General features: G+C 43.2%; 1 protein-coding gene across 4 annotated transcripts in view; it reads left to right on the top strand.

The window, feature by feature from the left end:
• LOC137354371 (collagen alpha-1(XIX) chain-like) overlaps positions 1-23,117 on the top strand; it is a 655,592-nt gene that overhangs the window by 394,648 nt on the left and 237,827 nt on the right. For 2 of the 4 annotated variants that reach the window (XM_068020134.1, XM_068020138.1), the window contains exon 17: positions 21,390-21,443. The exons of the other annotated variants lie outside the window; for them this stretch is intronic. In XM_068020134.1, coding sequence (XP_067876235.1) covers positions 21,390-21,443 — 54 coding nt within the window. The remainder of the gene's footprint in view (positions 1-21,389; positions 21,444-23,117) is intronic. 4 annotated transcript variants of the gene reach the window in all.

Raw genomic sequence — 23,117 nt, 5'->3', positions numbered from 1 at the left:
GGGTTGTGGACGAGTGATGATTAATAAGGTTCAGAATATGACTGGGGTTGTGGACGAGTGATGATTAATAAGGTTCAGAATATGACTGAGGTTGTGGACGAGTGATGATTAATATGGTTCAGAATATGACTGGGGTTGTGGACGAGTGATGATTAATATGGTTCAGAATATGACTGGGGTTGTGGACGAGTGATGATTAATAAGGTTCAGAATATGTCTGGGGTTGTGGACGAGTGATGATTAATATGGTTCAGAATATGACTGGGGTTGTGGACGAGTGATGATTAATAAGGTTCAGAATATGTCTGGGGTTGTGGACGAGTGATGATTAATATGGTTCAGAATATGACTGGGGTTGTGGACGAGTGATGATTAATATGGTTCAGAATATGACTGGGGTTGTGGACGAGTGATGATTAATAAGGTTCAGAATATGACTGAGGTTGTGGACGAGTGATGATTAATAAGGTTCAGAATATGACTGGGGTTGTGGACGAGTGATGATTAATAAAGTTCAGAATATGACTGGGGTTGTGGACGAGTGATGATTAATAAAGTTCAGAATATGACTGGGGTTGTGGACGAGTGATGATTAATAAGGTTCAGAATATGACTGGGGTTGTGGACGAGTGATGATTAATAAGGTTCAGAATATGACTGGGGTTGTGGACGAGTGATGATTAATAAGGTTCAGGATATGACTGGGGTTGTGGACGAGTGATGATTAATAAGGTTCAGAATATGACTGGGGTTGTGGACGAGTGATGATTAATAAGGTTCAGGATATGACTGGGGTTGTGGACGAGTGATGATTAATAAGGTTCAGGATATGACTGGGGTTGTGGACGAGTGATGATTAATAAGGTTCAGGATATGACTGGGGTTGTGGACGAGTGATGATTAATAAGGTTCAGAATATGACTGGGGTTGTGGACGAGTGATGATTAATATGGTTCAGGATATGTCTGGGGTTGTGGACGAGTGATGATTAATATGGTTCAGGATATGACTGGGGTTGTGGACGAGTGATGATTAATAAGGTTCAGAATATGACTGTGGTTGTGGACGAGTGATGATTAATATGGTTCAGGATATTCCTGGGGTTGTGGACGAGTGATGATTAATATGGTTCAGAATATGACTGGGGTTGTGGACGAGTGATGATTAATATGGTTCAGAATATGACTGGGGTTGTGGACGAGTGATGATTAATATGGTTCAGAATATGACTGGGGTTGTGGACGAGTGATGATTAATATGGTTCAGAATATGACTGGGGTTGTGGACGAGTGATGATTAATAAGGTTCAGGATATGACTGGGGTTGTGGACGAGTGATGATTAATATGGTTCAGAATATGACTGGGGTTGTGGACGAGTGATGATTAATATGGTTCAGGATATGACTGGGGTTGTGGACGAGTGATGATTAATATGGTTCTGAATATGACTGGGGCTGTGGACGAGTGATGATTAATATGGCTCAGAATATGACTGGGGTTGTGGACGAGTGATGATTAATATGGTTCTGAATATGACTGGGGTTGTGGACGAGTGATGATTAATATGGTTCAGGATATGACTGGGGTTGTGGACGAGTGATGATTAATATGGTTCAGGATATGACTGGGGTTGTGGACGAGTGATGATTAATATGGTTCAGGATATGACTGGGGTTGTGGACGAGTGATGATTAATATGGTTCAGAATATGACTGGGGTTGTGGACGAGTGATGATTAATATGGTTCAGGATATGACTGGGGTTGTGGACGAGTGATGATTAATATGGTTCTGAATATGACTGGGGTTGTGGACGAGTGATGATTAATATGGTTCAGAATATGACTGGGGTTGTGGACGAGTGATGATTAATATGGTTCAGAATATGACTGGGGTTGTGGACGAGTGATGATTAATATGGTTCAGGATATGACTGGGGTTGTGGACGAGTGATGATTAATATGGTTCAGAATATGACTGGGGTTGTGGACGAGTGATGATTAATAAGGTTCAGAATATGACTGGGGTTGTGGACGAGTGATGATTAATATGGTTCAGAATATGACTGGGGTTGTGGACGAGTGATGATTAATATGGTTCAGGATATGACTGGGGTTGTGGACGAGTGATGATTAATATGGTTCAGAATATGACTGGGGTTGTGGACGAGTGATGATTAATATGGTTCAGGATATGACTGGGGTTGTGGACGAGTGATGATTAATATGGTTCAGAATATGACTGGGGTTGTGGACGAGTGATGATTAATATGGTTCAGGATATGACTGGGGTTGTGGACGAGTGATGATTAATAAGGTTCAGAATATGACTGGGTTTGTTGACAAATGATGATTAATATGGTTCAGAATATGACTGGGGTTGTGGACGAGTGATGATTAATATGGTTCTGAATATGACTGGGGTTGTGGACGAGTGATGATTAATATGGTTCAGGATATGACTGGGGTTGTGGACGAGTGATGATTAATATGGTTCAGGATATGACTGGGGTTGTGGACGAGTGATGATTAATATGGTTCAGGATATGACTGGGGTTGTGGACGAGTGATGATTAATATGGTTCAGAATATGACTGGGGTTGTGGACGAGTGATGATTAATATGGTTCAGGATATGACTGGGGTTGTGGACGAGTGATGATTAATATGGTTCTGAATATGACTGGGGTTGTGGACGAGTGATGATTAATATGGTTCAGAATATGACTGGGGTTGTGGACGAGTGATGATTAATATGGTTCAGAATATGACTGGGGTTGTGGACGAGTGATGATTAATATGGTTCAGGATATGACTGGGGTTGTGGACGAGTGATGATTAATATGGTTCAGAATATGACTGGGGTTGTGGACGAGTGATGATTAATAAGGTTCAGAATATGACTGGGGTTGTGGACGAGTGATGATTAATATGGTTCAGAATATGACTGGGGTTGTGGACGAGTGATGATTAATATGGTTCAGGATATGACTGGGGTTGTGGACGAGTGATGATTAATATGGTTCAGAATATGACTGGGGTTGTGGACGAGTGATGATTAATATGGTTCAGGATATGACTGGGGTTGTGGACGAGTGATGATTAATATGGTTCAGAATATGACTGGGGTTGTGGACGAGTGATGATTAATATGGTTCAGGATATGACTGGGGTTGTGGACGAGTGATGATTAATAAGGTTCAGAATATGACTGGGGTTGTGGACGAGTGATGATTAATATGGTTCAGGATATGACTGGGGTTGTGGACGAGTGATGATTAATATGGTTCAGAATATGACTGGGGTTGTGGACGAGTGATGATTAATATGGTTCAGGATATGACTGGGGTTGTGGACGAGTGATGATTAATATGGTTCAGAATATGACTGGGGTTGTGGACGAGTGATGATTAATATGGTTCAGGATATGACTGGGGTTGTGGACGAGTGATGATTAATAAGGTTCAGAATATGACTGGGGTTGTGGACGAGTGATGATTAATATGGTTCAGGATATGACTGGGGTTGTGGACGAGTGATGATTAATATGGTTCAGGATATGACTGGGGTTGTGGACGAGTGATGATTAATAAGGTTCAGAATATGACTGTGGTTGTGGACGAGTGATGATTAATATGGTTCAGGATATTCCTGGGGTTGTGGACGAGTGATGATTAATATGGTTCAGAATATGACTGGGGTTGTGGACGAGTGATGATTAATATGGTTCAGAATATGACTGGGGTTGTGGACGAGTGATGATTAATATGGTTCAGAATATGACTGGGGTTGTGGACGAGTGATGATTAATATGGTTCAGAATATGACTGGGGTTGTGGACGAGTGATGATTAATAAGGTTCAGGATATGACTGGGGTTGTGGACGAGTGATGATTAATATGGTTCAGAATATGACTGGGGTTGTGGACGAGTGATGATTAATATGGTTCAGGATATGACTGGGGTTGTGGACGAGTGATGATTAATATGGTTCTGAATATGACTGGGGCTGTGGACGAGTGATGATTAATATGGTTCAGAATATGACTGGGGTTGTGGACGAGTGATGATTAATATGGTTCTGAATATGACTGGGGTTGTGGACGAGTGATGATTAATATGGTTCAGGATATGACTGGGGTTGTGGACGAGTGATGATTAATATGGTTCAGGATATGACTGGGGTTGTGGACGAGTGATGATTAATATGTTTCAGGATATGACTGGGGTTGTGGACGAGTGATGATTAATAAGGTTCAGAATATGACTGGGGTTGTGGACGAGTGATGATTAATATGGTTCAGGATATGACTGGGGTTGTGGACGAGTGATGATTAATATGGTTCTGAATATGACTGGGGTTGTGGACGAGTGATGATTAATATGGTTCAGAATATGACTGGGGTTGTGGACGAGTGATGATTAATATGGTTCAGAATATGACTGGGGTTGTGGACGAGTGATGATTAATATGGTTCAGGATATGACTGGGGTTGTGGACGAGTGATGATTAATATGGTTCAGAATATGACTGGGGTTGTGGACGAGTGATGATTAATAAGGTTCAGAATATGACTGGGGTTGTGGACGAGTGATGATTAATATGGTTCAGAATATGACTGGGGTTGTGGACGAGTGATGATTAATATGGTTCAGGATATGACTGGGGTTGTGGACGAGTGATGATTAATATGGTTCAGAATATGACTGGGGTTGTGGACGAGTGATGATTAATATGGTTCAGGATATGACTGGGGTTGTGGACGAGTGATGATTAATATGGTTCAGAATATGACTGGGGTTGTGGACGAGTGATGATTAATATGGTTCAGGATATGACTGGGGTTGTGGACGAGTGATGATTAATAAGGTTCAGAATATGACTGGGGTTGTGGACGAGTGATGATTAATATGGTTCAGGATATGACTGGGGTTGTGGACGAGTGATGATTAATATGGTTCAGGATATGACTGGGGTTGTGGACGAGTGATGATTAATATGGTTCAGAATATGACTGGGGTTGTGGACGAGTGATGATTAATATGGTTCAGGATATGACTGGGGTTGTGGACGAGTGATGATTAATAAGGTTCAGAATATGACTGGGGTTGTTGACGAGTGATGATTAATATGGTTCAGGATATGACTGGGGTTGTGGACGAGTGATGATTAATATGGTTCAGAATATGACTGGGGTTGTGGACATGTGATGATTAATATGGTTCAGGATATGACTGGGGTTGTGGACGAGTGATGATTAATATGGTTCAGGATATGACTGGGGTTATGGACGAGTGATGATTAATAAGGTTCAGGATATGACTGGGGTTGTGGACGAGTGATGATTAATATGGTTCAGAATATGACTGGGGTTGTGGACATGTGATGATTAATATGGTTCAGGATATGACTGGGGTTGTGGACGAGTGATGATTAATAAGGTTCAGGATATGACTGGGGTTGTGGACGAGTGATGATTAATAAGGTTCAGAATATGACTGGGGTTGTGGACGAGTGATGATTAATATGGTTCAGAATATGACTGGGGTTGTGGACATGTGATGATTAATATGGTTCAGAATATGACTGGGGTTGTGGACGAGTGATGATTAATATGGTTCAGAATATGACTGGGGTTGTGGACGAGTGATGATTAATATGGTTCAGGATATGACTGGGGTTGTGGACGAGTGATGATTAATATGGTTCAGAATATGACTGGGGTTGTGGACGAGTGATGATTAATATGGTTCAGAATATGACTGGGGTTGTGGACGAGTGATGATTAATATGGTTCAGAATATGACTGGGGTTGTGGACGAGTGATGATTAATATGGTTCAGGATATGACTGGGGTTGCGGACGAGTGATGATTAATAAGGTTCAGGATATGACTGGGGTTGTGGACGAGTGATGATTAACATGGTTCAGGATATGACTGGGGTTGTGGACGAGTGATGATTAACATGGTTCAGGATATGACTGGGGTTTTGGACGAGTGATGATTAATATGGTTCAGGATATGACTGGGGTTGTGGACGAGTGATGATTAATATGGTTCAGAATATGACTGGGGTTGTGGACGAGTGATGATTAATATGGTTCAGGATATGTCTGGGGTTGTGGACGAGTGATGATTAATATGGTTCAGAATATGACTGGGGTTGTGGACGAGTGATGATTAACATGGTTCAGAATATGACTGGGGTTGTGGACGAGTGATGATTAATATGGTTCAGAATATGACTGGGGTTGTGGACGAGTGATGATTAATATGGTTCAGAATATGACTGGGGTTGTGGACGAGTGATGATTAATATGGTTCAGAATATGACTGGGGTTGTGGACGAGTGATGATTAATATGGTTCAGAATATGACTGGGGTTGTGGACGAGTGATGATTAACATGGTTCAGAATATGACTGGGGTTGTGGACGAGTGATGATTAATATGGTTCAGAATATGACTGGGGTTGTGGACGAGTGATGATTAACATGGTTCAGGATATGACTGGGGTTGTGGACGAGTGATGATTAACATGGTTCAGAATATGACTGGGGTTGTGGACGAGTGATGATTAACATGGTTCAGAATATGACTGGGGTTGTGGACGAGTGATGATTAACATGGTTCAGAATATGACTGGGGTTTTGGACGAGTGATGATTAATATGGTTCAGAATATGACTGGGGTTGTGGACGAGTGATGATTAATATGGTTCAGAATATGACTGGGGTTGTGGACGAGTGATGATTAACATGGTTCAGAATATGACTGGGGTTGTGGACGAGTGATGATTAATATGGTTCAGAATATGACTGGGGTTGTGGACGAGTGATGATTAACATGGTTCAGAATATGACTGGGGTTGTGGACGAGTGATGATTAACATGGTTCAGAATATGACTGGGGTTGTGGACGAGTGATGATTAACATGGTTCAGAATATGACTGGGGTTTTGGACGAGTGATGATTAATATGGTTCAGAATATGACTGGGGTTGTGGACGAGTGATGATTAACATGGTTCAGAATATGACTGGGGTTTTGGACGAGTGATGATTAATATGGTTCAGAATATGACTGGGGTTGTGGACGAGTGATGATTAACATGGTTCAGAATATGACTGGGGTTTTGGATGAGTGATGATTAATATGGTTCAGGATATGACTGGGGTTGTGGACGAGTGATGATTAATATGGTTCAGAATATGACTGGGGTTTTGGACGAGTGATGATTAATATGGTTCAGAATATGACTGGGGTTTTGGACGAGTGATGATTAATATGGTTCAGAATATGACTGGGGTTTTGGACGAGTGATGATTAATATGGTTCAGGATATGACTGGGGTTTTGGACGAGTGATGATTAATATGGTTCAGAATATGACTGGGGTTTTGGACGAGTGATGATTAATATGGTTCAGAATATGACTGGGGTTTTGGACGAGTGATGATTAATATGGTTCAGAATATGACTGGGGTTTTGGACGAGTGATGATTAATATGGTTCAGGATATGACTGGGGTTGTGGACGAGTGATGATTAATATGGTTCAGAATATGACTGGGGTTGTAGACGAGTGATGATTAATATGGTTCAGGATATGACTGGGGTTGTGGACGAGTGATGATTAACATGGTTCAGAATATGACTGGGGTTTTGGACGAGTGATGATTAATATGTTTCAGGATATGACTGGGGTTGTGGACGAGTGATGATTAATATGGTTCAGGATATGACTGGGGTTTTGGACGAGTGATGATTAATATGGTTCAGAATATGACTGGGGTTTTGGACGAGTGATGATTAATATGGTTCAGAATATGACTGGGGTTTTGGACGAGTGATGATTAATATGGTTCAGAATATGACTGGGGTTGTAGACGAGTGATGATTAATATGGTTCAGGATATGACTGGGGTTGTGGACGAGTGATGATTAACATGGTTCAGAATATGACTGGGGTTTTGGACGAGTGATGATTAATATGTTTCAGGATATGACTGGGGTTGTGGACGAGTGATGATTAATATGGTTCAGGATATGACTGGGGTTTTGGACGAGTGATGATTAATATGGTTCAGAATATGACTGGGGTTGTGGACGAGTGATGATTAATATGGTTCAGGATATGACTGGGGTTGTGGACGAGTGATGATTAACATGGTTCAGAATATGACTGGGGTTGTGGACGAGTGATGATTAATAAGGTTCAGAATATGACTGGGGTTGTGGACGAGTGATGATTAATATGGTTCAGGATATGACTGGGGTTTTGGACGAGTGATGATTAATATGGTTCAGAATATGACTGGGGTTGTGGACGAGTGATGATTAATATGGTTCAGGATATGACTGGGGTTGTGGACGAGTGATGATTAACATGGTTCAGAATATGACTGGGGTTTTGGACGAGTGATGATTAATATGTTTCAGGATATGACTGGGGTTGTGGACGAGTGATGATTAATAAGGTTCAGAATATGACTGGGGTTGTGGACGAGTGATGATTAATATGTTTCAGGATATGACTGGGGTTTTGGACGAGTGATGATTAATATGGTTCAGGAAATTTCTGGGTTGTGGACGAGTGATGATTAATATGGATCAGGATATGCAGGGTGGTGCTTTGGACAATTTGGTTTCATTCAAAGCTATGAGTTGACAGGTCGCCAAAGGGCAGTGGAGAATTGAAAATAATATAACTCATTATTATTGATCTTGAAATTAAAATCACAAGGAAAATGAATTGGATTGGAAATTACACATGTGTGTTCATTTTTTTATTATTCCTTCTGCCGTTACCCATTCTGTTTGAGGAATGTTGCTTCATCCCCACTCTTCTTAACTGTAGCATCAAGAAACAGTCTACTCCGAACTCTCAGCACTAGCTGTACATCTGAAAATATCAGCACAAAAGCTCTTGTTTATTGCAGGCATAAAACGGAGACAACTACATAGCTACAGAGCACTGGAACATAAGAACAGGATGGGGCTATTCAGCCTCTCAAGTCTGTTCCATCATTCAATTAGATCCTGACTGACCTGTATCTTAACTCCATCTACCCGCCTTGGTTCCAAAACCCTTAACACCCTTTCCCAACAAAAACCTATCAATCTCAGTTTTGAAATTTTCAATTGACTGCCTGCGCTCCCCAGCCTATCCACACATCACCGAAGCCTCAACAGGGAGTGAGTTCCAAATTTTCCCTACCCTTTGTGTAAAGAAGTATTTCCAGACATCATCCTTGAACGGCCTGGCTCTAATTTTAAGGTTATGCCCCCTTGTTCTGAACTCCCCCACCAGTGGGAATAGTTTCACGCTATCTACCCTATCAAATCCTTTAATCATCTTAAACAACTTAATTAGATCTCCATTTAATATTCTGAACTCCACATATGGAGCAGTATGTTGTTTTATCAGAGGAATAGATGCTAATTCTTCTGTGCCTCTATCTGTTGCTCGAAGCTATTGAACTGAGAAGGATTGCTGATTGACAGATCTACAGAGTGAAACATGAAGGCCCTCTGCCTGATTTTCTGGCTCACTCAGGTGAGAGTCTTCGGGTAAACCTAAGATTCTGGGTTGGTGATTTCCAGAATGGTCGTTCAGTTCTGCCTCAGCATTAAAGTGAAGGGAGGCGTCTCTTTCACCCTGCCTCCCTGCACTCTAAATAACACACCACTCCGTGAAGAATGCCAACTGTATTCCGGATCCTGTTACACCCCACCGATCCTCATCTTGAGATTTCTTAGAGCTCGGAACAGCTGCACAATGGTATTTGTGAGCAGACTTTCACTATTCCCAAAAGCCCACACAACTTCTGTGCTTAAAGAGCAAGATTTGATGTAGAAACCTTGCAAAAAAAAAAAGTTAATTCAGGAAGCAGCACAATGTTGAGTTTCGGGAGGTCTTGCGGTTATATCCATATTTTAGCTGTTTCCTTCATAGCGAGGTGTAGGGTTACATTTACAAATGAGCCTCTGCCACCCCATTCCCATTCATGTGAAGCTCTGTGTCAGAAGTGCTGATTTGTAAAATATATTCCATGATATGGTTAAGAATGAGTTTTCTCCCCCAATAGCCAATTGTAAGTGCACAGCCTAGTGTGGAGTTTTACCTGCAAACTAGCAAAGTCCCAGGTTCAATTGTTGGCGTGTGATGAGGTAGCTGACCTCAACATCCATGGGCTGGGGAAGGGGATAAAGATTTTGTCAAATTACAACAACAAAAACTTGCATTTATATAGCGCCTTTAACATAGTAAAACATTCCAAGGCGCTTCACAGGAGCTTTCGCAGACACAGTTGACACTGAGCTACATAAGGAGATATTAGGATAGGTGACCAAAAGCTTGATCAAAGGAGTGTCTTAAAAGAGGAGAGAGAGGTAGAGAGGCAGAGAGATTTAGGGAGGGAATTCCAGAGCTTAAGGCCTAGGCAGCTGAAAGCACAGCCACCATTGGTAGAGCGATGAAATTCAAGGGTGCCAGAGAGGCCAGAATTGAGGAGCGCAGGGATCGCAATACTGATCATCACCAGAGGTTGGTGGTGGGGACGTCCTTACTGGAAATCGCACAGGTTGATGAAGGGAATGTGGTGGATGTTGTCTATATGGATTTTAACACAGTGTTTGACAATGTACCACATAAAAGTCTGGATAACAGAATTGAGGCTCATGGAATAGCAGGGTCAGTATCCAATTGGATAAAAAATTGACTTAAGGACAGAAAACAGCGAGTTGTGGTAAATGGTTGTTTTTCAGACTGGGGGATGGTAGACAGTGGTGTTCCCCAAGGGTTCAGTGCTAGGAACACTGCTTTTTTGATATATAAATACCTTGGATATTGGAATACAGAGTAAAATAGAGTAAATTTTCAAAATTTGCTGATGATACCAAACTTGGAGGTGTGGCAAACAGGAAAGATGATACAAATCAACTACAACAGGAACTAGGTAGGCTAGCAGATTGGGCAGACAAGTGGCAAATGGAATTTAATACAGAGAAGTGTGATGTGAAGCATTTTGGTAGAAGGGATAGGGAGAGGCAATATAGACTTAATGGCGCATTTCGAAAGAGTGTGCAGGAACAGAGGGACCTGGGATGCATGCGCATAGATCTTTGAAGGTGGCAGGGCATATTGAGAGTGGTTAGCAAAGCAGATGGGATCTTGAGCTCCATGAATAGACTCATTAAGTACAAACGCAGGGAAGTTTGCTGAACCTTTATAAAGATCTGGTTAGGTCACAACTAGAGTATTGTGTTCAGTTCTGGTCACCACACATTAAGAAGGATGTGAGAGTCCATGAGAGGGTGCCGAGGAGATTTACCAAAATGGTTCCAGAGATGAGGGATTTTAGTTACAAGTTTAGGCTAGAGAAGCTGGGGTTGTTCTCCCTGGAGCAAATAAGATTGAGGGTAAGTTGATAGAAGTGTACAAGATTATGGCAGGTTTAGATAAGTTAGATAAGGAAAAACTGTTCCCATTAGCTGATGGTACAAGGGCTAGGGGACACAGATTGAAAGTTTTGGGCTAGAGATGCAGAGGATGATATGAGGAAGAACTTTCTTATGCAGCAGGTGGTAACAGCCTACCAGTCGTTGCCTACGAGGATGGTGGAAGCGGAGACGATTAATGATTTCAAAAGGAAATTGAATGGGCACTTGAGGGAAATAAGCTTGCAGGAATACAGGGATGGAGTGGGGGAATGGGACTGACTGGATTGCTCTGCAGAGATCCGGAATGGACTCGAAAGGCCGAATGGCCCCCTGCTGTACCGTTTATGACTCTATGATTCTACGTGGAGATCTCGTGTGAGGTGAGGAATGGGCATTCCCGCGATGACCTCTGCAGATGAATAGCCTGCCGAGACCTCGCATGTGGTCACGTGGCTGAGGTGCCAGGTGGCATTGACTGCTTGTGGGGTTGGATACCAGGATATCTGTGGCTGTGGGAAAGGTGGGACTGAAAATCTGTTGCTTTATGCACTGAAGTGGGCAGAACTCCCCCACTGTCTTTTATGTTTCCTTCTCCAGCGGGGCGATGTATTTTTTAAAAATGTGGCAAGATCTAGTAGGGTTTGTTGACCGCAAGACGCACAGTTACGAGTCATGCTGCATGCTCAGAAAATTCCAGCCTTAACAAATGGAATGCGTGAGATTTCATTACTTTTGTAATTCCTCGTTCAATTATAAATCATTTTAATTATTTAGTTTCCATTTTCTGCCCTTTGACCTGTCCTTTTCCCTCCCAACATTCTCCTTCTGGTTTCAAAAGCGGCTGGAGTCTCTTTTAATTACAGCCCGCTGTGAATGAAATTGGAGCCTGAGTGGATGATATTTCAGAAGACACTGCAATCTTATTTTTTTTTGCAACTGATAGAGTAAGTGTGCCCTCAGGGTTAGTGAAGTGTCACCAGTTGAGTTCTAATGACATGTAGTGGAGAAAAAGTCTTTTTTTTGTTTTTGGGGCATAATTTTTCTCAGTCTCTCAGTGCAAATTTGGAAACGCAGAGCTGCCCAGTTAGCCGCTGAAGGAGAGAAAAACTGGGAGTTGCTCTCGCACCACGTAACATTTCGCTACTTTCACCGTGAAGTTACGTTGAGGGAGAGTAGTTGCAGCACCCAGGAAATCCCCAGCCAAGAAGTACAGTTCTGGTGTGACCCTTCATCAGAAATGTTGGGCTGGATTTGCAAAGGCTCAATAGAGAAAGACCACTGTGTAAGGTCCTCCTGCCATAGTGAACCGAGGGGCTGGACCCATGGGAAAGCACTCGGGCTGTACACATCAAATGTGGTTTTGCTGTAAAATGTACATGGCAGGTAAAATGGAATGAAAGGGTTGTGAGGCAACTCACTCCTGTATTAAAAACTGATTTCCTTTGCACTTTTTGGAATGTCAACTTGGTGCTGTTTTGTACTGTATTTTTATAGATTTTTATAAATAAAGTATATTTTTGGGGAAAAAAAAAATCTTAGGCTGGATTTAGCTGTGCTGGCAGGGCTCCTGGTGCCAGTCCTAAAAGGCTAGGGAAACTCTGCCTCGGCCTTTCGGAGCCCAGCCTGCTGGACTGGCCCCGGTGATAGGGAGGTGGGGTGGGGTTGTAGGGTGGGCAATGAGTGCCACAGGGGAGTGATACGGGAGGTGGGTTGTTTGCTGGCGGGGGCCCTCCATGGGCTGTAGATTTCCCATGGAGAAGGCCCTCCCTACGAAGCCCATAGGGTGGTCACCTTGTTTCATTAGGCAACCACCCCCTGTTGGGTGGCCCCCTCCCCCCCCCTCACTGCCACTTGCTTAATCCCAGCAGCAGGGGGAAGAGACCCTTAATTAGCTAATAATAGGCCACGTAAGGGCCTAAATTGGCCTCTGGGCAGAAAGGCCGTCTTTGGCCTTTCCTGCCCCCAACTTTATCACGGTACGATGGAATGCAACGGGCCCTCCGCCCTCCTGCCTCCTGTCGCAATTCTATGGGCCCCCTCTGCCTCCTAGCCCATCTCCGGGTGGCCTATTAAATCCAGCCCAGCTCTTCTTGAATCTTATACTTCAATGGACAAGTTTGTACTTTAATGCTGCTTTTGCCCCTTGATCTGAATCCGCAGTTCAAATGATCTAATGACCTTTTGAAATGGGTGCAAAGAAGTGTAGAGTTTAGATTCTTCTTGTAGTTACATCCAAACTTCACAGAGAGAGAAACAGAGATACATTTCATTCTCTCATGTGTGAGCCTTTTTGGGAATGCATGAACTACACCAGCTACGAATGCAATGTCTCCTGAGGTTATATAAATCAGTGGATTAGAAGGGCTGATTCCCTGATTTGGCAGCTACCTTTGAGGTTGGGGAATCACAGGCCTGGAGCCCCTTCATTGAACTGTATGGACAATGGGCTGTAGGCCTGCAAAATCCCAACTAGTGATCGCTGGGATCATAATTCCTCACAAGGAGCATCCAATCGGGGAATCAGCCCCAAGATTGTTCTTTATGTTAGTCTTCTTTGTAATCTGAGATTGACTGAAAAGGAATAAATCAATTAAGACTTAGAACCAATATCCAACAACTCAACATCTGTAATCGTCAGTCCTACCTGGTGTCATCTGCCTCAAACCAATGGTGTAATTGCAACTTAGTCAGCCACTAATTGATCAGGAAATACTGAAGCTGGGATCAAACGTGGGCACTGGCTGAGGGTTCCCATGCTTAGATCTATGATGCATTCCCAGCTGACCACAGAGCACAACTATGTGATGTCCCTAAACCGCTCTGTCACATGTCCTGATATCTCCTTATGTGGCTCAGTGTCAAATTCAGTTTGATAATTGCTCCTGTGAAGGTCCTTGGTATGTTTTACTCAGTTAAAGGCATTCTGTAAATGCAAGTTGTTCTGGTCCGCTAGTTCGCTGGAAGCTTTTATCCGAGGGTCAGCTCTATAGAGGTCACAGGTCATCATTCATTATTCAAAGCCTCCAAACGTAACTTCACACTTCTCATATCCTCACTTTACTCCGCTGCAAGTCCAAGGAGCAATCAAGAACTGCTCCTAAAATTATTTATATTCTGGCCTGAGCATTTCAACTGTTTACAGAACTTGTATAATACATTCCCGCAACATTACTGTTACGTGAACTGTTTTGCATCGCAGACAAACTTTCGTTTAGCTAAAACAACCTCACAAAAATATAATTTTGGGTACCTAAAAGTTCTGTACTTCCTTTTTTCATTTTATCCTTCTTTTTACATCACGTAACTCTCTAACCCTTGGAGTTGATTCCACTAGTGTTGCTTGATAACTCATCCTTCTGATGTTGTGCGCTGATGATGCTAGTTGATTTTGCTTTGGATTTTTACCATTTGAACTTTGTCAGCACTCATTGGGATGAATTTTCCTGTGGGAGTTGGGACCATTTCTGAATCCCAAGCCTGTGCTTTTCAGTAGCGTGCCTGCCAGCTTAATTTTATGGGAGGTGGCCAATTAGTAAGCACTTCCGCAATCACCGTCCAATTAGGATTAGTGGGTGGCACATGGATGCAGGAGGGCCAATCAGAAAGGCTGAAGGGAGGGCTGGCCAGTGTCCCCCGCCCCCCACCCTCCTACCTTGGAAAGGTGAGCATTGCTCAGGCAGACAGAGAGCAAGAGGGAGCCACAAAATGAAGGCACTGAGCTGAAGATCCAAATGCAATCATATAAATAGCGGCCACAACAATCTCAGGATCAGTGTGCAGGGGAAACAGCTCCAAATGCCTGCGGATATGCTGCTTACAAATTTTCTGCTTCTTTATGCATGAATCTGCCATGAAGGCAACTCCAATGCGTTGCCACACTCCTGACACAGTGGGGACCTCATGCACCATTTGTAAAATTACACTGCAGTGACAGAATAGGTGTTATGAGCTCACAGGACACCAGTCTGGTGTGTACTGAGTCTTTAATGAAAACTGACTGTGATGGCTGCCTGCAGTCAGAGTGCCTCATGGTAGAGGTCACATGACTATGGCAAGCCAGGAGGCACATTAGTACAGTATTGCATTTCTATCCCAAACATCTCCCCTTTCATGCAAAAAAACACAAAAAAAATTTGCATGCATTATCATTTACATTGAATTGCCCACGTTATCCACTATGCACACAACTGTTCTCATGCATTAGTAGCTTGTCATTCTTGTTGGGTAGCTCGTTTAATTTGAGCAAGGCATGTGTTTGTCAGATTCAATGCCTCTGCTGGGTTGATGACTTCCAGAGTATGTCGAGCTGCAGCTTCACACTGGATCTGGAAGATTTGACACTCTATCGTAGCATCCTCTACTTTCTCATAGGGAGTGCAGCTCTCGACAGCATGTCAGCGATGTACATTAGTTTCCCTTGCTTGTATATCACATCCAGATGGTATCTCTGTAACTGGAATAACATCCTTTACAGATGCTTTGGAGCAGATAGAGGCGGCCTGAGGAAAATGCTTTGAAGTGGTTTGTGGTCGGACTCAACTGTCACTTTGTCTCTTCCAAGTAGGTATCGATGAAAATGTTCACAAGCAAAGACAACGGCCAGGCACTCTTTCTCGATCTGAGCGCAGTGTCATTCCGTTTCTGTGAACGCCCTGGATGCAACTGCAACCGGTTGTTCTTGCTGCATTAGGGTTGCTCCAAGTCCTGTCTCGCTGGCGTCACACTGCAGGGTGACTTCATCATTTACGTCATAGTATTTCAGCACTAGCTTTGCTGTCACTAGTTACTTGATTTTAGTGAATGCTGCTTCTTGCTCTATGCCCAATACCACTGCACCGTCCTTGCCAGTGAGTTAACATAATGGTTCACACTCCGACAACAAATTGGGCAGGAATGTTGCTAAATAGTTGACAAATCCAACAAATCATTGCACTGCTTTTACATCTGTTGGTTGCCAGATCGCTGCTACTGCGCTCACCTTTTCGGGATCTGGGTGAAGACCTTTTGCTGTCAGTAAATGATCTATGTACTTGACTTCGTGCATCTTTAATTGCAATATTTTCTTGTCCAGTTTCAGGTTCATCTGGCGAGCTCTGTCCAGCAGTCGCACTAGATTTTGATCATGGTCAGCAATGGCTTCTTCCATTGAGTCTCTGCATCCATAAACTAGCAGATCATCCACTATAGCTTTCACTCTGGGAAGATCACTAACTATCTCAAGCTGCCTGCATTGATACTCCTCTGGAGTCGGGGAAATACCAAATGGCATCTGTATCTCCTGAATGGCTTCCAGAATGTGGTTAGAAAGCTGTTGCTTTCATCCAGCTTCACTTGCCAGTAACAATCCTTCGCTTCTAGGGCAGTGAAGATTTTTGCCTTTGCAAGATGTGGCAAAATTCCTTCGATGGTTGGCCTGGGGTAGTGAGATCTCTTCAGATCTTTATTTAGATCTTTTGGGTCGATGCAAACTCGTAGCTTTTTAGGTTGTTTCACTGCTACCATGCTGCCAATCCATTCTGTCAGGGTTGTCACTTTCTTGATTACTCCCTTCTTTTCCATCTTTATCTTGTCTTTCAGGCTGGCCTTGAGGGCAGCTGGAACTTTCCTAGGCAGATGCTGAATTGGTCTTACCCTCTCATCTACTTTGAGATGATATTCTCCAGGAAGAAATCCTAAACCTGTAAATACATCGTTGTACTCCTCTCGGATCTGTTCTGCGGTCAATGGTTTAATGTGCTGTGACCTGTTGAAAATCTCTTTTTGCACATTGAGGGTTACCAGTCCAAGCTTTAAACTTGCTCCAGCTAAGATGAGTGGCTTTTGCTTGCCGTTTATGATCTGGAATTCCAGATCTTTGTTCTTGCCATTATATTGGGCTCTCAGAGTAACTTGTCCTCTTGGTACCAGTATGGTGCCATCATATAGCCTCAACCTTACTTTCAAGGGCTTCATTTTTGGATTGCCATGTTGAGCCACTTTTCATGAGTCTGTGAAGGTCATGATGTTGCATGATGCACCGGTGTCTATCTGGTACTTTTATGTTGACATATTCTCCTTCTGCAGTTATCATTCCAACACTCACAAACCATTTATCACCGATCGACCTGACCGAACCAACCTGTTGTATGGTGGAAAGTGATTCATCAGAATCATCAGCTGCAAAGCATTAAGGTAGATAAGTCCCCAGGGCCTGATGGGATCTACCCTAGAATACTGAGGGAGACAAGGGAAGAAATTGCTGGGGCCTTGACAGAAATCTTTGTATCCTCATTGGCTACAGGTGAGGTCCCAGAGGACTGGAGAATAGCCAATGTTGTTCCTCTGTTTAAGAAGGGTAGCAAGAATAATCCAGGAAATGATAGGCCGGTGAGCCTTACATTAGTGGTAGGGAAATTATTAGAGAGGATTCTTTGGGATAGGATTTACTTCCATTTGGAAACAAATGAACTTATTAGCGAGAGGCAGCATGGTTTTGTGAAGGGGAGGTCGTGTCTCTCTAATTTGATTGAGTTTTTTGAGGAAGTGACAAAGATGATTGATGAAGGAAGGACAGTGGATGTTATCTATTTGGACTTCAGTAAAGCCTTTGACAAGGTCCCTCATGGCAGACTGGTACAAAAGGTGAAGTCACACGGGATCAGAGGTGAGCTGGCAAGATGGATACAGAACTGGCTCGGTCACAGAAGACAGAGGGTAGCAGTGGAAGGGTGCTTTTCTGAATGGAAGGATGTGACTAGTGGTGTTCCGCAGGGATCAGTGCTGGGACCTTTGCTGTTTGTAATATATATAAATGATTTGGAGGAAAATGTAGCTGGTCTGATTAGTAAGTTTGCGGACGACACAAAGGTTGGTGGAGTTGCGGACAGTGATGAGGATTGTCAGAGGATACAGCAGGATATAGATCGATTGGAGACTTGGGCAGAGAAATGGCAGATGGAGTTTAATCTGGACAAATGTGAGGTAATGCATTTTGGAAGATCTAATGCAAGTGGGATGTATATAGTAAATGGCAGAACCCTTAGGAATATTGACAGGCAGAGAGATCTGGGCGTACAGGTCCACAGGTCACTGAAAGTGGCAACGCAGGTGGATAAGGTAGTCAAGAAGGCATACGGAATGCTTGCCTTCATCGGTCGGGGCAGAGAGTATAAAAATTGGCAAGTCATGCTGCAGCTGTGCAGAACTTTAGTTAGGCCACACTTAGAATATTGCGTGCAATTCTGGTCGCCACACTATCAGAAGGAAGCTTTGGAGCGGGTACAGAAGAGGTTTACCAGGATGTTGCCTGGTCTGGAGGGCATTAGCTATGAGGAGACGTTGGATAAATTCGGATTGTTTTCACTGGAACGACGGAGGTGGAGGGGCGACATGATAGAGGTTTACAAAGTTATGAGTGGCATGGACAGAGTGGATATTTAGAAGCCTTTTCCCAGGGTGGAAGAGTCAGTTACTAGGGGACATAGGTTTAAGGTGAGAGGGGCAAAGTTTCGAGGGGATGTGCGAGGCAAGTTCTTTACACAGAGGGTGGTGAGTGCCTGGAACTTGCTGCCGGGGGAGGTGGTGGAAGCAGGTATGATAGCGACGTTTAAGAGGCATCTTGACAAATACATGAATAGGATGGGAATAGAGGGATACAGTCCCCAGACGTGCAGTAGGTTTTAGTTTAGGCAGGCATCAAGATCGGCGCAGGCTTGGAGGGCCGAATGTCCTGTTCCTGTGCTGTACTGTTCTTTGTTCTTTGACATCTCTTCAGTGGCCATCTGTACCTGCTTGTTGTGCTTCCTTCTAGCCAAACATGTGTGCAGAATGATTCAGCTTCTTGCAGTGAAAACACTGCTCTCCCCATGCTGGATATGCCTTCTTCTCCTGTGCATGATGTCCTCCACAGTATTTGCATCCTGCCCTTTGTCTGTGATCTTTCTGCCCTTTTGGCCTGGAATGTCTATCAGTATAATGTAAGGCCTGGTCTGTTCTGCCATGAATATGGTCTAGCTGCTGATTTACAACCTCAGCACTTCTGCACATGTCAATAGCTTTCCTGAGAGTACGTTTGTCTTCCCTCAGTAGATGTGCTCTCACTGCTGAATTTCTTATGCCTAAAACAATTCTGTCTTTAATTGGATCATCTTTTAGTTGCACAAATTCACAGGATTCTCTGAGCTATGTTAATGCAGTCACATATTGATCAATGAACTCTTTTTTAGCTTGGGCCCTAATATTGAGCACATACCGTTCATAGGTTACGTTCCCTTGGGGTTCAAAGCGTGCCTGCAAGGCGTTCAAAATATCTACCATCCATTTATTATGTTCTTCAGAGAGATTTAAGGTGGAATACACTTTGTAACAGTCTCTCCCCAACAGTGATAGAAGTGTAGCTACTCGTAGTTACTCTGGTTTGTGAATTAAATCTGTCGCAATTTTATAATTTTGCCATTGCGAATGGAAAAACTGCCAGTTGTGCTTCATATGACCTTTCATTTCAACTGGCCAAGGCAGAGGAAAATTTGCAGCCATTGTCTTACCCTGTGCTTTCACCTGTTTATTTGTTCCTTTTCTGTGGCTTCCTGTAGCTATTAGCAGCTTTTATTAGTTGTGACCATTCCTGTCGCTTTTGTTTCGTAGCTGTACTTCTCACAGCTCTTCACCATTCAAACTCAGCTCCACTCTGACACCATGTTGCAAGCTCACAGGACACCAGTCTGATGTGTACTGAGTCTTTAATGAAAACTGACTGTGATGGCTGCCTGCAGTCAGATTGCCTTATGATCGAGGTCACATGACTACGGCAAGCCAGGAGGCACATTAGTGCAGTATTGCATTTCTATCCCAAACAATAGGGGCTAATTGCACTTTTCAAAACCTTAATTGGCTATCTGCCGCTGCCAGTGGGTATCCGTTGCTGTTGGGAACCCACCTCTGGGAAAAGTGGATGGAGGCGGGAACACATTGAGGAGGCGACCCACGGCACTTTGTTCAGAATGTCCACAGTCCCGCCTGCCTGCAAAGCCACCTCCACATGGCTGGGAAAATTCAGGCCATTGTCTTTCCCCCATGGAACCGAACGACAAACACTATGCCACAGTCAGACTAACTTTGTAAATAGGTGCTTCCAGAGTGGAGCCTCATCCATATTATGGGAAATTAGGCCTGGGGCCCTCATAATCTTCTGTTTTAAATTTAATGGGCAGAATATCATTGCAAATGTGGCTATGACATCTTGATAAATGCTCCTGACAAACAAGGCTCTCGCCATTGCCGTAATTTTATAAAATGTACATCTGTCACTCAACTCTGTCCATTTAAACCTTTTCTTATGCTGGATCTTGATCTAAAAAGGAAAGAAAGACCTGCATTTATATACTGCTTCTCACAACCTCAGGCTATCCCAAAGTGTTTTACAGCCAATGAAGTCCTTTTGAAGTTTTGCCACTGTTGTAGGAAATACAGCAGCCAATTTGTGGCACAGCAAGATCCCACAATGAGCAATGCGTTATTGATCAGATAATCTGTTTTAGTGATGTTGGTTGAGGGATAAATATTGGCCAGGACACCAGGGAGAACTCTCCTGCTTTTGTTCAAGATAGCTTCATGGAATCTTTTACACCCACCTGATGGAGCAAATGGCACCTCGGTTTAATGTCTCATCCAAAAGACAGTACCTCTGAAACTGCAGCACTCCCACAGTACTGCACTTAACCAAGATTACGTGCTTCAGTTTCTGAAGCGGAACTTGAAACCACAACCATTTGATTCAAAGGTAACAGTGTGACCCACTGAGCCATGGCTGACCACAAATCTATATTTACTTAGGATTCAGCAGCTTTGCCACTATCGCCATGTATTATATGTCACTGAAACAGCCACCTATAGAATAATTGACTAATTAGAAAGAAAATACATAGTCACAATAATTTTTATCATACTGTGTCTGGTTTATTAATTTTGTAGGGTGCTGTTGGGCCTCCTGGAATTCAAGGACCTTCTAGGAAACTTGGACTTCAGGCAAGTTTGCCGAGTTAGCACTTCCTTTAACATAACAAGATAAAGAGTTTAATATGTACACATTAAGGATTAATATCCGAATCCTTACACCGAAGGATTTCAAGGCTCGGCTGTCATTTTTCTGTATATATCTCTCAAGCCCAAAGACTTGAGTTCTGCAAAAATTATATTTCCTTGTGCTTTTGGTGCTAACATACTGATGCGTCCATTTTAATTTTTCAACCTTGTGTTCAAATCTCTCCACGGCTTCACCCCACCCTATTTCTGGAAACCGCTCCAGCCCTACAACACTCTGACATCGCTATCTTTATCCAACTCTGGCCTCTTGTCCATCCCCCCTGCAATTGCCAACCCCATCCTTCACTCCACCATTGGCAGCCGTAACTTCAGCTGATTAGGCCTTAAACTCTGGAATTCCCTCCCTTAACCTCTCTGCTCCATCACATATTATTTAAAACACTTCTTTAAAACCTACCTCTTTGACCAAGCTTTTGGTCACCTGTCCTAATGTCTCCTTATGTGGCTCGGTGTTGATTTTTGTCTGCCTGTGCTCCTGTGAAGCACCTTGGGACATTTTACTGTGCAAAAGGCTTTCTAAAAATGCAAGTTGTTGTTATCATTCTGTTTTTAAGGAAATTGCACTTGGCTTAGTATTCAGAATCAAATAACATTTAGGGGACAGCTCACCTTTCAAATAGCCTTGGGCAGCGAGTTTATGGTTCCATTATATCCAGAAAGTGTACCATTGTTCCAGTTGTCATTTTCTCATTCTGAGGGGGTGAAATTAGTGCTGTAGTATTGTTAATGGTTTTTCAGCACCAGATACAGCCTCACAGATCATGTTGCATCAATAATGCACCCCACTCATTCCACCCCCACACCCACCCCACCTCGTCATTAAGCCACTGGAAAGATGTCCAATACAGAGCAGAATAAGAGACATTGCATGGAGCGACGCAACTGTTTCAGTTTGTACATGTTGGAGGGGAAGGAGAAAGAGGACAGGCATAGGAGATCAAGAGAAGTCGAAGGATATAGGAGGAGGGCAGGCAAGCTGTGGTACTGCACTGGGCAGGCTTTGTAACTCTGGTAATAGAGTCAACTTGACCTCACTAAAGTGCAATGCATGAGGAGGCTGGGCCTTGCCAAGAAAATCAGGCCGGCAACCAAAGGACAGTGCTGCTAGTCGTTGTTGACGGTGACAATACCACACCACTCAAGTCTTTTGCCCTTGGCTCCTTCCAGGCAACTGATGGACTCTTGATGAGGATTAGCCAGCTGTGGTTCACCAATGCAATAACAAACATCACAGAGGCCCTCTTTTGACAGGCTGATGAGTATATTAATTTCAACACCAGTATGGATTCTCAGCCTGTCGAATTTTCAAAAAGATGTGGCCTTCCCGCCATCGACTGTGATCATCCAAAAGCTGTTCAGCCAGACAATGTGGTTATTTTCCAACTTTAATTCTACATTTAAATTTAATTTGATATGCAATGCAACAGGTTTTTTTTTTCACCAGAAAGAAAGTAGTAACTTTTCAAACAACTTTTTTCTAGCAAGTACAATTCAGGACAAAGAATTGGCCAGGTTCTTCGTTTTGGGAGAAAAGAAAGCTTGCTCTCCTTTGCCATCTGGTCTGAATGTCACCTGTGGTTGTCCTCAGAATCCTAT

This window comes from Heterodontus francisci, chromosome 3, assembly GCF_036365525.1.
Source record: "Heterodontus francisci isolate sHetFra1 chromosome 3, sHetFra1.hap1, whole genome shotgun sequence".
NCBI lineage: Eukaryota > Metazoa > Chordata > Chondrichthyes > Heterodontiformes > Heterodontidae > Heterodontus > Heterodontus francisci.
The sequence above is the reverse complement of the archived record's forward strand: the minus strand, read 5'-3'. Positions and strand labels throughout refer to the sequence as shown.